Source organism: Nomascus leucogenys, chromosome 14 (assembly GCF_006542625.1).
Source record: "Nomascus leucogenys isolate Asia chromosome 14, Asia_NLE_v1, whole genome shotgun sequence".
NCBI classification, from domain to species: Eukaryota; Metazoa; Chordata; class Mammalia; order Primates; family Hylobatidae; genus Nomascus; species Nomascus leucogenys.
In genome coordinates, this window is record NC_044394.1 from 45,884,519 (window position 1) to 45,900,181 (window position 15,663).

The window sequence follows — 15,663 nt, forward strand, 5'->3', positions numbered from 1 at the left end:
TTTATTTCCAAGCCATGGCTCTAGCAAAGTTGTATTAGAAGCTTTGATATGAAATTTTAAATATAATGTTTTATCTCCTCTGACTCACACTTTTTGAGATTTATATACCAAAAATTATATAAAATCATTTTTTACTGTAGAACTACAGGTGAAATGCAAATCAGCAGGTTCAAGAATCGTACACTCAGAGACCACTAGGCATGACTGCCCTAGCCCATGACCCTGAACTCTGCCTGCCTGCCTGCCTGCTTGTCCACAAAACAGGAAAGGCCATCTCTGCATCATCCCTAGTGCTTAGCATAGCACCCAGCTCACAGAAGGCATCCAATCAGAATTTGATGAGCAGTAAACACCTGGACCTGAGTCAGAACAGAAACACCTAAATGCATCAATGAGTTCCCTATGAGGAACTAATGTTCCCACTCCTCCAAACCCTGCTACTCACTCAGGTGCTATTTCCTGTTTCCAATGTGCTCTCCCCACCATAAATTATTCCTGGAACAGGCCTGTGCTCACAGGAACAGGCGTGTGCCTTGACTATTCTTATTTCTCCAAGAGCCTCATCGTTCTTAAATCTAACATAAGCCTTTATATTTTGGTGTTTCCAAGATGAGTTCAACTAAAGATGAACAAAAATAGAGGAGAGGATAGAACTGTTATAATTTCTCTGTTTTATCATCAACAAATGGTAAGAGTTTTAAAGTTACCTTTGGGTTGTTTCTTCATCTTGATATGCGTCCTTTTAAATCTTAATGAAATATCATGGAATACTGGAGGGTAAAAACATAAACACAGAAGGATTAGGTGTGTGGCTTTAATAAGCCTTTGCAAGTATCACAAGTCAATGTATACTAGCCTCAACAGCCAGCACATATTGACCAAAGATAAATGGTAAGCTCTGATTTCATTCATTTTAGTAACCTTCTTAGGAGATTTGTTTTCACACTTCATATTTGTAAGAATGTAATAAGAGAGAAACACAAAAATACCTATAGATATATTGCCACACAGACTCTAACAAATGTAATCCTGCAAATTAAAAAAAAAAAATAGATTAACACTCACTTGTATGGTCTTCATATCGTTCTATATAATGCAAATAGTGAACTGCTCTGTTCTTTGCCTGAAAGGAAAATGTTTTTCTTAACTCTATTGTTGAAATTTACATCTTTTCCAGGATTCCAAAAATACTTTTAATAAAAATGTTTCATTATTAAAAATTCACTTACGCAAAAAGGTTAGTATATACTTCTGAAATATAGGGACTTATTTTTTTAAAACTCATAACTACAATATCACTATCCCCCCTAAAAAAAATTAACAATAATTCCTGGCTAGGCGTGGTGGCTCACATCTATAATCCCAGCACTCTGGGAGGCCGAGGCAATCACTTGAGGTCAGGAGTTCAAGACCAGTCTGACCAATATGGAGAAACCCCATCTTACCAAAAATACAAAAATTAGCCGGGTGTGGTGGTGGGCACCTGTAATCCCAGCTACTTGGGAGGTGGAGGCAGGAGAATCGCTTGAACTCAGGAGGCGGAGGTTGCAGTGAGCCAAGATCGTGCCACTGCATTCCAGCCTGGGTGACAAGAGTGAGACAACGTCTCAAAAAAAAAAAAAAAATTAACAATTCCTTAATATCTTCAAACATTCTGTCAGTGTTCAAACTTCCACAGTTGTCTGATAACTTGGCTAGGCAATTACAAATCTGGTAAAAAATGGTGCAAAGGAATACAAGTACTTCTGAAACTGATTTTTAGCTAATTAACCCTTGACAGCAAGCCTCATGGGAAGGTTCTGGGACAAATTATTATTGTTTTGTGGTTCCCACTGTGTCTGGCATATAACTTACTAATCTTTTACAGAGTGTCAACAAAGAAAAAAAATGTACATACTTTCCTGAAAGCATCCATCCGATCAGTGGCTTTCCCAACAGCAAAACCTTTAAACAAAAAAGCAAAAATAAGAAAACAGACAGAAATTTGGCCCATGTGGTTTTCGCCACATTTCAAGTTTCTGCTTCTACAATATTTCATAGCACTTCATCTTTCCACCACCCACAAAAGACTTGCTATACAAAACCAGTAACAGGCTGGGTATGATGATTCACATCCATAATCTCAGCACTTCAGAAGCCTGAGGTGGGAGGATCGCTTGAGCCCAGGAGTTTGAGACCAGCCTGAACAACATAGCAAGACTTTGTCTCTATTAAGAACAAAATTTTAAAAATTGGCCAGGCATGTAGGTGCATGACTGTGGTCCCAACTACTCAGCAGGCTGAGGTGGGAGGATTACTTGAGTTTAGGAGTTTGAGGGTACAGTGAGCTATGACTGTGCCACTGTACTCCAGATAAAGCAAGACCCTGTCTCAAAACAAAAAGAAAACAAAAAACACTAACAATAACAAAGCATGAGGCTACAGAGATCTGTTTTGAAGCATTCTGAAAATAACAAATTTAGATTTATAAAATCCAAGGTTAGATGCTGCCTTTTAAAAATAGCTAGATAAAAAACGCTCAATTTTTAAAAAACTAAATATGCTCTAAATTAATTAGGCAAATCACTTTGAACATTTAAAGATAGATTAAAATAATCAGAAAGGGGCCAGGTGCGGTGGCTCACGCCTATAATCCCAGCACTTTGGGAGGCCAAGATGGACAGATTGCTTGAGCTCGAGTTCAAGATGAGCCTGGGCAACACAGTGAGACCCCATCTCTACAAAAAATATAAAAATTAGCCAGGCATAGTGGTAGGTGCCTGTAATCCTTGCTACTCAAAAGGCTGAGGTGGCGGATCACTTGAGCTCAGAAGGTTGAGACTGCAGTAAGCCGTGATGGTGCGACTACACTCCATCCCGGGTGACAGAGCAAGACCCTGTCTCAGGAAGGAAAAAAATATCAGAAAGGGTGGGAAAAAACATCCACTGCTATAGAGTAAAATCACGATTTCAATGGAACTTCAAATGGAATTCAGATTTTAATTAACCAGGAAACCAAATCAATGACTCTTTAGTTTATGAACACTTCACTATGAAATACAGTTTACCAGCAGTTACAGAGATACTGCCATTATCTGCTGCCACTGTATTTTGTTTCGAACAACGTATTTTGTTTTTAAATTATACACAGGAAAATAACATAAAACAATACTGCTCTATAAGATACATGGGACCTCTGAGACCTGGGACAAAAGAGGATGTGAATCCCAATTCCTAGTTTAAATAAAACAAATTAAACCATGGAAGTCCTAGAGGAAAATATGGGGAAACTTACTAACATTTATAATCTTCAAATGAGACTTTCTAAGCAAGACACAAACCTGAAGTAATAACTAATATTTATAACCCTGTAGTGATATAAGACTGAAAAATTTGCCACAGAGCTTAAAACTTCTGTGTGGAGGCCGGGCGCAGTGGCTCACGCTTGTAATTCCAGCACTTTGGGAGGCCGAGGTGGGTGGATCACGAGGTCAGGAGATCGAGACCACGGTGAAACCCCGTCTCTACTAAAAATACAAAAAAATTAGCCGGGCGTGGTGGCGGGCGCCTGTAGTCCCAGCTACTCGGAGAGGCTGAGGCAGGAGAATGGCGTGAACCCGGGAGGCAGAGCTTACAGTGAGCCGAGATTGCGTCACTGCACTCCAGCCTGGGCGACAGAGCGAGACTCCGTCTCAAAAAAAAAAAAAAAAACTTCTGTGTGGAAAAAAATTAAAACCTAAGTCAAACTAAGTCAAAATATCTGACTGGCAAAGGGCTAATGTCCTTAACTTACAAAGAGTTTATACTATTCAATAAGGAAAATAATAACCATCCAATAGAAAAATGGGCAAAGCATATAACGAACAGATCTCAAAAAGGAAATAACAGCCAATAAACATGTAAAATGGTGTTCAAGCTCTCATAATTTAAAAAATGCAAATCAAAACTGAGAGATTTGTTTCACAGATCATACTGACAATCAGTAAGGTTTGATGATACCCGAGGCTGGCAAGGGTGAGCTGGTGTAGAGGAACGCAGACATTGACGCAACCTTTTGTGGGGAGGCAATCTAGGAATATTTATCAGCACTTAAAATACATATAACCTTGAGGCAGCAATTTTACTGCAAGAAGTTTCCCCTATTGACATACTTGCAGAAGTAAAACAAATTACACATACATGAACCGTACTGTTTTTTATAATTAGTAAAAATTTGGAAACAACATAAATATTCAGCAACAGGGAAAAGGTTACAAAAATTATCCATGCACAATGGAACACTTTGCAACCAGTACAAAGAATCAAGGAGAATGTTTATGTTAATCTGAGTATTAATATCTCTGAATATAATACTATGTAAGAAAATCAAGGTGCAAAATTATGACTATAATGTGATCCCTTTGTGTAAATTTTTTTAAAGATGTATGATAATAATATGAACATAAAATTTAGGAAAATTACAAAAGTAGCTGTTAGGCCTGGTTTCCTTTGGCCACATACTATATATATGTGTTACTTCTGTTTTGAAAATGTCAGTATGGGCTAACTAGGCCATTTTCCTGTGTTCTTTTCCTTCAATAGACATGAATACATTTCAAAAACAGGTGTCCACTATGGTAACTATACATAGGAGAAAATTTAAATCATCATCAAACCTACTAATTGGAGTAAACACTATTAACCTTTACAGCGTACAGTTTTCCAGTCTTTTCTTGGCATATAAATATACTTTTAAAAAAGAAAAAAACAAAACTAGGATTTTACATGGTTTTATATAACGTTTTTGTGTTTTTTTAACTTAGCATTATTTTAAAAGTAATTTCCCATAATTCTTTAATGGATACAGAATATTACAGTGTATGGCTACACTGTTTTTATAACCATGGCCCTATTCAACATTTAGTGTTTTTCTCCCTAATTTTCCACTATTATACATAATAAAATAATGTCTTCAGCCTTTTATAATATTCCTTTTCCTCAGAGGAAAAGGCAAGTATAGTAGAATCTACTCTCTCTTTTCTCTCTAAGGGAAGTCATGGGCTTACCCCAAGCTTTGTGAACCCAAACCACTAAAAGGTTTAATCAGTGGAAAAAGTCTGACCAGCAGCATGAGCCCATGGGCTCCACAGCACGGCCCGTGCCACGCCTTTCCCTGCACACCACTGCCACTGTGATGCCATCACTCCCCATTCACCTGCAGCTCCTTTTCCGTTCCCCACAGCCACCAGGGCACGGATCGATTTCTTTCTTCCGTCTTTCGCTGTCATAGTGAAAACATTTCTTACCTAAAAGGCAAAATGTCTCACAAATATTGCACATTAAGAAAATCTGAAGGAGGGACCTGGAGGGAGCCGCCTTCCTTGCAGGCATACACGGTGAACAGGCACACCACCCTCCAACTCCTGAGCACAAGTAACAGCCTTTTTCCAAACAAAACCTCCTCCTGGACTATTTCAGGAAGAAAACAGAAATGAGACTTTCTCTTCATTTCACAGGCTTGTGAGAAGGTTTAACTGAGAAAACCTTTAAAGGAATTTGACATTATACATCTCGATATACCCTATCTTAATGAATGTATTACAAGAAAGAAAAAAGTTGCTGATCAAACTTTGATGTAATTTATCACTGATTATAAGATGTATCCCAATGTCAGAGATGTTAAAATGTGAGGAAAACGTACACATTAGAAATTATGACATGCAGTATATAGACATAACCAGCACAGGACTGGCTTCTATGCTAAGGATTAGTATATTTGGAAATACCTGCTTAGTCTGTGTATTTTTTTCTGTGTATTTAAAAGGCCAGGAACAGCCGGGCGCAGTGGCTCACGCCTGTAATCCCAGCACTTTGGGAGGCCGAGGCGGGCAGACCACGAGGTCAGGAGATCGAGACCATCCTGGCTAACATGGTGAAACCCCATCTCTACTAAAAATACAAAAAATTAGCCGGGTGTGGTGGCAGGCACCTGTAGTTCCAGCTACTCGGGAGGCTGAGGGAGGAGAATGGCGTCAACCCAGGAGGTGGAGCTTGCAGTGAGCCGATACCACTGCACTCCAGACTGGCGATACAGCAAGATTCCGCCTCAAAAAAAAAAAAAAAAGGCCAGGAACTATTGAACTGTTAACTAAACTGCTTACGTGGCAGCTGGCTCTCTGGTGCATAGCTGTCTCTTTCCCATAAAATGGGGTTAAAAGAAAAGGGAGCTTGAATCCACCTCTGTGGATCTTATAGAAAATCACCCACATATATACAAATTCTTCAAAGAGATTAACTTCCAAAAGCTGGAAGTGGGAATACCAAAGACATAATATGTGTAAACATTTTAAATCCTACAATGCAATTGATATTGAGGAAACAATACAGATATTTAGAGGCTCGATCACAAACTCAATAAATGATTATTCCACATGGTATTTAACACTGAGCATTCAGTGCCAGCTCAAAGGGAAGTCGACTATTTTAGAGAATGCTCCGGAAAGTGACTATAGTTTACCTGATACAGGCTTTAGTTTCAAGGGCCTGTGAGCAAACCAGAGACCATTTCCCCATCAAGAACCAGACATGCACCACAACTCTAAGCTTTCTACCCTGCCCAGGGCTCCCCGTAATCCCAGCTCCCTGCACAGACTGCTAGATACAGCTGGTTTATAATTCAAACATAAGACTCCCAATGCTACTTTAGCCTTAGGAAGGAAAAAATTTAAACCTCGTCTCCAAATCCTGTAGTTAACAATACCACCTTATCATGAGACCTCAGTGATAGCCCCCCCACAAAGAGGGTAGTAGTCAGAAGAGCCAGTATCAAGTAACTGAAATTAAAGTTGTCTAATTTTCCTTATCCAGATCAGCTGTGTGTCAGAAATAGTCATGCATCCAAGGCCTTCCCTTACAGTTCCTCTTGCCCTGTACCTGCCCCACCCACCCCAACCTCTCCAAAGGCTTAACCAGGTATTTAATTCTGCATGCCTACCTCAAGTATCCTGGTATCAAAATCCTCATATGTTTCTGTAGGGAGAAAAGAAACAGGGATACAGATGAAATGTGTGTACACAACTAACATGAAAGCATTTTCAACACAGGCACCATCACAGACCTTTCAGGAAGAAAGAATCTCAGATCTTTTGGTCCCACTCTCAAGGCCATGCCCCAGTCGCCCCTCATCACTAAAGACTGCTCCACCAGTAAGTTCATAAACTCAGTCACTGATCTCCCCACCTGCACCCTCCTCCTCATCCATCTCTCATCAGCTCCTGGCCCAGCTCCAGACCCTGGATCTCTGCTCTCCCTTCTGCTTCCCTCCATCTCACGGCCTCTCCCCCTAGGCCAAGACACCACAGTCCATCATTTCCACCAGACCCTGTGATGCCCTCAACCTCTTCACCCTTTGCTCTCTCCACCACACTAGCCAGGCCTGAATCCATGCAGCTCTCTGGCCACTCCTGACCTGCTGGGTGCTGCTGGAAAGAAGTCAAAGTATGCATACAGCGGGCCCACTAAAAATCCATGGACCCCAATTCCATCAAGTCCTCCCTGCTGCCAGCTGGCCTTTATGTCCTTTCAGTTAGGTCTCTCTCCGTTCACCACTGCAGCCATTTCAAAGACTCTCTACGTTCTTTTATTTTATTTTATTTTATTTTTGAGACAGAGTCTCGCTCTGTCACCCAGGCTGGAGTGCAGTGGCCTGATCTCGGCTCACTGCAAGCTCCGCCTCCTGGGTTCACGCCATTCTCCTGCCTCAGCCTCTCTGAGTAGCTGGGACTACAGGTGCCCGCCACCACGCCCGGCTAATTTTTTTGTATTTTTAGTAGAGACGGGGTTTCACCGTGGTCTCGATCTCCTGACCTCGTGATCCGCCCGCCTCGGCCTCCCAAAGTGCTGGGATTATAAGCGTGAGCCACTGCGCCCAGCCACGTTCTTTTATTTTTTAAACATTTTTATCGACAATTTCAATCAAACAAAAATAGAACAGCAGAAAGCTTATATATATATATATATATATATATATATATATATTAGTCAGCTTCAACACGCATCAGCTCACAGCCAATCTTCTTTCCTCTAAACTCTGCTCAACTCTCACTCCATTGGATAATTTTGAAGCCAGTTTCAGATACTCTACCTTTTCATAAAGAAATAATCTGGAGGCCATAATCATCAGTGTCCCCAACTCACTCTCCGGAGATGATTCCACCTCTTCCTTACAGACCAACAGCGGCCACATCATGCAACACCCCCACCTACCTTTCCACTACAACCCCACAGGCTCACCTGACTCTGTGCCCTGCCCTTCCTTCTGTGAGCAAGTGAAGCCACTTCTCCAGACTCTGGATCTGGGCTGTCATTAGGGACTTGGTTCATAGATTTTGTTCTCTCCCTTCCATACCTTCATCCTCCTGACTGAAGCATTTTGATCAGTTCTAAGCATGTTCTTTGGAATCTCTCCCCTCCAGTTTCAACCTCTCCCCTCCTCTTTAAGCCAAACTTCTTAAGAAAGCAGCGAAACTCTTACCTATTTCCTCTTCTCCCACTCATTGACAAGAACACGTCTCTTGGATGATTTTTACGGCTTTACATACTCAAGGAGGGCGGGGGGAAACTTTGTTTTCAAATTTGGCCTAAGTATTTTCAATTTTTGCTTCATTTGTGCTTTTTTAGGCTTAACATGACAACTATCTGCTTTGCAGATTTCTAGTACAGAAACAGCATTCCCAAGTCATGCTGCTCCACAGGTGTCCCTGTGGCCACCTGTGTTTTGGAAACAGTGTATCCTATAGGCCGCTCCTGTAGGTCCACAGTGCACATCCCCACATTTAAGGATCTGAAAAGGTACATGATAAACACCAGGAACCCAGTGCTTTCTATCCTGTTAGTGGAATACTTCTGCACTCCACAAAACACAGTTGGGATATTGATGTGATATGTTATTTCAAAGATGTTCAAATCTTTTTTGGAAAAAGATAGTATAAACAGACAAGTAATAACACCATTTCAAGGAAATTCTAAACTACAAGTACTCTCTGTCACAAAGGCAAACAAAACCAGGAGTCTGCTACCTCCATTGGGACCAGGGTCAGGGGGGCCAAGACTGATGCCTCCCCATGAGTTTCCACTCCATCCTCGCTCCCGTGTAACCTTCATCTTCCTCTTTCGGTCCCACTCTTCTCTCTGCTGGATCATGTCTGCCTCCACCTTCTCCTGCTCTTCCTTGCTTCTTTGGGCAATGGTCTGCACTGCTCCATTTTTCGTAAGAGGGACATTCAGTCCAGGCCATAGAAAACCATAACGCCCTGAAGATTTAAAAATATAAATAGTAATTTTTTAAAGTACTCATTTTTCAAGTGTTAAAATGTCAGGCAATGCATGTACAGATAATGATGACACACTGTTCACTGGAGCTTGAGCTAACATTATGAACTTGGTAGGTCACTTGGCACAATCAAAATTTTAAATATACTTCATGGTATTACCTAGAGAAACACTCACATACAGGTACAAGGCATATGGATGCTTGGACAAGGACGTCCACTGAAACATTATTTGCAAAGGCAAGAAATGCAACTAATACAAATGTCCAGCAATTATGGACTGGTTAAATGAACCACAGCATCTCCAGCATAGGAAATACTCTGCACTAAATCAAAAGAACAAGGTAACTCTCTAGGTTCTGATGTGGAATGATTTCCAAGACCTATTATTGAGTGAAAAAAGTAAACTGTAAGACAGCATGTACCATGTGATATAATCTAAATTTTTTTTAAAAAAGAAGGTATTTATTTCTTTTTAGGTATTTATGTATAAATTAATAACAATTTAATACATAATACCTTTTGTATTAATCTTTTTAGGTATTTATGTATAAATACCTAAAATTTAATACATAAATACCTTTTTAAGCATTTATGTATTAAAAAACTGAAGGAAACACACCAACATGAGGCCAGCGGTTTCCTTGAGGGAGACAATAGGATTGAAGAAGGTAGAAGAAGCATCCGGGGGACTTCAGGTTTCTCTATATAATCTTTACATTTTTTACTGAGAAAGTATACATACATGATTCTTATAATTTAAAAAAAAGTGTTAATAAGATATAAGTAATAAAGAAAAACATCCAAGAAGACATGCGATGCTGGAAGTGTGGTGCCAGGTGTTTTCTTTATCCCTGAAGGCCATTACTATCAAAGATGGTTTGTCAGCAAGCACAGTACAAGACGGGCTGATTGAAGTACACTACACTATTTTTCCTCTTCCAAAAGCATGAGTATAAACAATCATGTGTTCTAGGTGTCAACAAACTAAGGCCCACAGGCCAATTCAGTTCGTGACTTGTTTTTGTAAATGAAATTGTACTGGAACATAGCGATGCCTATTCAACTATGTGTCATCTGTGGCTGTTTCTGTGCTACAACAGCAGAGTTGAGCAGTTGCAAAACAGACTATGTAACTCACAAAGCCAAAAACATTTACTGTCTTCCCTTTGCAGGGAATATTCGCCAACTCTCCATTTAGTCTCTATTTTATCACTAATTATAACCTCTTTGAGGGCAGGCACTATTATAGGAGATGACACCTAGGGACATTTAATGCTTGCTGAATGAGTAAATCCATTTCTATGGGATTTTCCTCCCCCAGAATCCTGGGGCAATGAGTAAGTCAACTGGTTGAATTCTAAAACCATAGATCATAGTGCCCTTCATGAGAAATGTTTTGATGCTTCTAGTTTGTAAAATATCTATAAAATCTGGGGTAAGAAACTTAAAAAGCACTTTAGCTATTTTTATAAGTTTACCTTCACCAATGATCTGACCCCTGTTCAGATCCTTTCTTCTCTTCTTTTTAGTTCTTTTGCCTCTTCCTTTTCTTGCTCCAGCACCAGTCTCCGCTAAAGCGCCTTTCCACAGCTCATCTGCAGTCACTGTAACGAAACAGGGTTTCTTTTCTTAATTCTGTAGTTTTCAAGCAATGGTCTATGATCTCCTACTGAATAAGAGAAGTGGAAGTCAGCTTACAGCTTTACCCATGCATCGCCGAGGTAATGAAAGCAAAATTAAATCATTCTTTGCACACATCAGATGGTTACATTTTGAAAGCCCAAGAAGAGACAATTCTATTACTTTCCTCCACAAAACTCTCGCTAAATATTTTATTTTTCCCTCTAACTGCTTAAAAGTCAGCATTCAAATCTCAGTTACTTACCAATAGGTTCGTTTCCCTGACATTTTATCAACCATGATATAGGTGTCTTCCCTGTCGTCTTGCCTCCATTATAACCACTAAGATAACTAATAACTATCCTTCCTAAGTTTTCTAGTCCAAACAAGAATCAACATTTCAATCTGAACCCATAAATCTGGAACACAATCTATGGTTATAAAACCAACTGTTGGCCAGGTACAGTGGCTCATTCCTGTAATCCCAGAACTGTGGGAGACCGAGGCAGGAGGATCACTTGAGGCCAGAGTTGGAGGCCAGACTGGACAACATAGTGAGATCCCATCTCTACTAAAACTTCAAATATTAGCCAGGTGTGGTGGCATGTGCGCATGGTCCCAGCTACTAGGGAGGCTGAGGTGGGAGGGTCGCTTGACCCCAGGAGTTTGAGATTACTATAATCATGCCACCGCACTCCAGCCTTGGGGACAGGGTGAGACCCTGCCTTCAAAAAAATAATTGTTCCATTACCAATTTCTTTAATAAAGAATCGGAACCACAAAATGTTGTAACAGTAAAAAATCTAAGACACATTTATATCTATATAACTGAAATACTAAACAAATTCTAGAAGATAAATGAGTACCTTCATTCTCTTATGAATGCTTAGAGTTTAAAACTTCTACCTACTTGCTTCCTGCAAGGTCTTACGCTGATCCTCCAGGTAGGTAACACGAAAAAAGAAAAATATTTTAGGTTTATAATCCTTTTAAATGCTTTATATCTGTATAGCATCCAATTTTTCAAAAACACACATATATCACAGCTGGTCTTCGTAAGTGAGGCTCAGGGAAGTGATACTCCACATCACATGTTGTTTTGGACATCCCTGATCAGAACAAAGGATTCAGCTCAACTTTAAGCCAACTCTAATTCACTTTAAAAGACCACAGGCTCAAAATAAAAGTACCAACCTCCAACCAAACTCTCACTAAGGATTTGATTTTTCTCCCTAAGTGCTAAAAAATGGTGGTACCTATAAATGCCATGGAAAACTTGAAAGTTCACTTGTAATGGAGGCATACTAAGAGGCCAATCAGAGTTTTCTTTCACTTAGAATCAGAACTCATAAATCACTCCTTAAGATTAAAACAGACTCAATTTTAAAAAGAACTTGACATTGAGACAAAAATGTAAAAAGACTGAATTAAGAGTTTAGCTCTTTTATATATATAATAGTAAGAGGAAAATAAAATATCTAACTATATTTGAAAAGACAGCAAGTCATTAGTCAATCTTTGAATGCCATTATGCTATTAAAAATGTTTTAATCCTTTTTCAAATTATAAAAGTTATTTTTAAAAATCTGGAAAATACAGAATGCAAAAATAATCATAATCCCATTACCACTGTTAGATAAGAATGTATATTCTGCCTTTTTCTTTATGCATGCATACATAGTATATATTTAAGCAGAATTATACCATATACACATTTGTATCCTGTTTTTATTTAATATTACATTGTGAGTCTTTTCCCATATTCTTAAATATTATTCATCAACATAATTTTGTAATGGCTGCAAGGTGAATTAGGTACTTTTAATAGAGATTTTACTATTTTTACCTCAGGTCTAAGATTCTAAATAACCTAAAAGGCTAGTTAGAACACATCTACTATCATTTCAATTCTTTCTGTCATTTTTCCAGAAGGGTGCAGTTAGGTTAATATATACACCTATTAACTATCATAGTTATAAAAGATTAAGTTCGGCTGGGCGAGGTGGCTCACGCTTGTAATCCCAGCACTTTGGGAGGCCGAGGCGGGCGGATCACGAGGTCAGGAGATCGAGACCACGGTGAAACCCGTCTCTACTAAAAATACAAAAAAAAATTAGCCGGGCGTGGTGGCGGGCGCCTGTAGTCCCAGCTACTCGGAGAGGCTGAGGCAGGAGAATGGCGTGAACTCGGGAGGCGGAGCTTGCAGTGAGCCGAGACCGCGCCACTGCACTCTGGCCTGGGTGACAGAGCGAGACTCCGTCTCAAAAAAAAAAAAAAAAAAAAAAGATTAAGTTCATGTTTTGTTTTTTTTTTGGAGACGGAGTCTCACTCTTGTCACCCAGGATGAAATGCAATGGCACGATCTCGGCTCACTGCAACCTCCGCCTCCCAGGTTCAAGAGATTCTCCTGCCTCAGCCTCCCGAGTAGCTGGGATTACAGGTGCCCACCACCACGCCCAGCTAATTTTTATATTTTTAGTAGAGACGGGGTTTCACCATATTGGTCAGACTGGTCTCCAACTCCTGACCCCAGGTGACCCGTCCACCTCAGCCTCCCAAAGTGCTAGAATTACAGGCATGAGTCACTGCACCCGGTCTCATGTTATACACACACACACACACACACACACACACACACACACACAACACACAAATCCACTGTAGTGTCTAATCTTATACACGGAGTTATTTCCCTCTTAATCATGCTAAGTAACACAGATTGCTAATTTGAATCAAAGGGATTTAAACAGTGGATCGTCTACAGAAAACAGATAGGTTTACAAGTACAAGATTCAATATTCATAGGAAATCATTTTTGAAAAAGTGTGTCCTTCTATTTCTTGGAGATTCAGAAATCAAAGACTATTTCCTACCGAAACAGCAAAAACTAGCCCCATGCTAGTTTCAACTGAGTTGGCCCCTCTGGAGCAAATCTTACTATGACTTGGAGCCATAAACCCACAAAAGTACTGAGTCAGGCCAGGCACAGTGGCTCACACCTGTAATCCCAGCACCTTGGGTGGCCGAGACGGGCGGATCACGAGGTCAGGAGATCGAGACCATCCTGGCTAACACAGTGAAACCCCGTCTCTATTAAAAATACGAAAAAATTAGCCAGGCGTGGTGGTGGGTGCCTGTAGTCCCAGCTACGCGGGAGGCTGAGGCGGGAGAATGGCATGAACCCAGGAGGTGGAGCTTGCAGTGAGCCGAGATTGCGCCACTGCACTCCAGCCTGGGTGACAGAGGGAGACTTCGTCTCAAAAAAAAAAGAAAAAAAAAAAAAAAGTACTGAGTCATGTCACTGAGGAAGAAGAGGAAGAACACCAGTGAATGAAGAGAGTCTGAGGCAGGGGTGGGACAACCATGAAGGATGAGGTCTTGGAGAGTAAGGCCACCTCTAGAACAAGGCTTTTTAGAACAGGGAAAAGGCTGTTAAAAAATAAAAATTCCCGGCCAGGTGCAGTGGCTCACACCTGTAATCCCAGCACTTTGGGAGGCCGAGGCAGGTGGATCACAAGGTCAGAAGATCAAGACCATCCTGGCTAACACGGTGAAACCCCGTCTCTACTAAAAATACAAAAGATTAGCTGGGCGTGGTAGCACGCGCCTATAGTCCCAGCTACTCAGGAGGCTGAGGCAGGAGAATCGCTTGAACCCAGGAGGCGGAGGCTGCAGTGAGCCAAGATCACGCCACTGCATTCCAGCCTGGGCAACAAGAGCAAGACTCTGTCTCAAAAATAAATAAATAAATAAAAATTCCCAAGGCTTGTAAATTTGATATACCCACTAAGTACAAAGTCAACTCTTAGAAAAAACTGGGGCTATGGATACCAAGAGGAGAGACTAATGGCCCCAACTCTATCCATCTCTCTTTTCTCTGTACTGGAATCTGTAGTTGCAACTAAGCCTATGTTGCTTAATCCTCCACCAAGTCTTTTCTGTGTTGTTGCTACACAAATGACCTAGTTACTAGGAGACTTCCAAATTAAAGTGAGTTGTATCCATACAATGAAATATTCTATGGTCATAACGTCGCACTGCAGAAGTCCATGGAAAAATGCAATATATTACATTAAAAAAAGCAGAAGGCCAGGTGCGGTGGCTCACGCCTGTAATCCCAGCACTTTGGGAGGCTGAGACAGGTGGATCACAAGGTCAAGAGATCGAGACCATCGTGGCCAACATGGTGAAACCCTGTATCTACTAAAAATACAAGTATTAGCTGGGTGTGGTGGCACGCACCTGTAGCCCCAGCTACTCAGGAGGCTGAGGCAGGAGAATCGCTCGAGCCCAGGAGGCGGAGGTTGTGGTGAGCCAAGATCGCACTACTGTACTCCGGCCTGGTGACAGAGCGAAACTCCATCTCCACCCCCACCAAAAAAAAAAAAAAAAAAGGCAGCAAACTCAGTATTTCATAGTAGGAATACAGGTGATTATCTCTTTTTTATTTTTCTGTATTTACCAAATATTCTAAACTAATCGCGAATTGCCTTTATAATCCTAATTTTTTTTTTCTTTTGGAGAAGGAGTCTCGCTCTGTCACCCAGGCTGGAGTGCAGTGGTGCGACCTCAGCTCACTGCAAGCTCTGCCTCCCGGGTTCACGCCATTCTCCTGCCTCAGCCTCCCAAGTAGCTGGGACTACCTGGGACTACAGGCACCCGCCACCATGCCTAGCTAATCTTGTTTTTGTATTTTTAGTAGAGACAGGGTTTCAGTGTTAGCCAGGATGGTCTTGATCTCTTGACCTTGTGA

At 40.8% G+C, this 15,663-nt stretch overlaps 1 protein-coding gene across 4 annotated transcripts in view; it reads right to left on the bottom strand.

Annotated features, from left to right (window-relative positions):
• The window catches only part of MRPS5 (mitochondrial ribosomal protein S5), a 36,151-nt gene that overhangs the window by 12,238 nt on the left and 8,250 nt on the right, over positions 1–15,663 (bottom strand). For 3 of the 4 annotated variants that reach the window (XM_003281024.4, XM_030827174.1, XM_030827175.1), the window contains exons 4-10: positions 10,769–10,894; positions 9,036–9,269; positions 6,953–6,987; positions 5,174–5,264; positions 1,898–1,944; positions 1,066–1,123; positions 708–770 (exon numbers count right to left, since the gene is read on the bottom strand). In XM_003281024.4, the coding sequence (XP_003281072.1) occupies positions 708–770; positions 1,066–1,123; positions 1,898–1,944; positions 5,174–5,264; positions 6,953–6,987; positions 9,036–9,269; positions 10,769–10,894 (654 nt within the window). Of the gene's footprint in view, positions 1–707; positions 771–1,065; positions 1,124–1,897; positions 1,945–5,173; positions 5,265–6,952; positions 6,988–9,035; positions 9,270–10,768; positions 10,895–15,663 lie in introns of those variants that run through there. The other variant, XM_030827176.1, reaches the window with a different exon arrangement.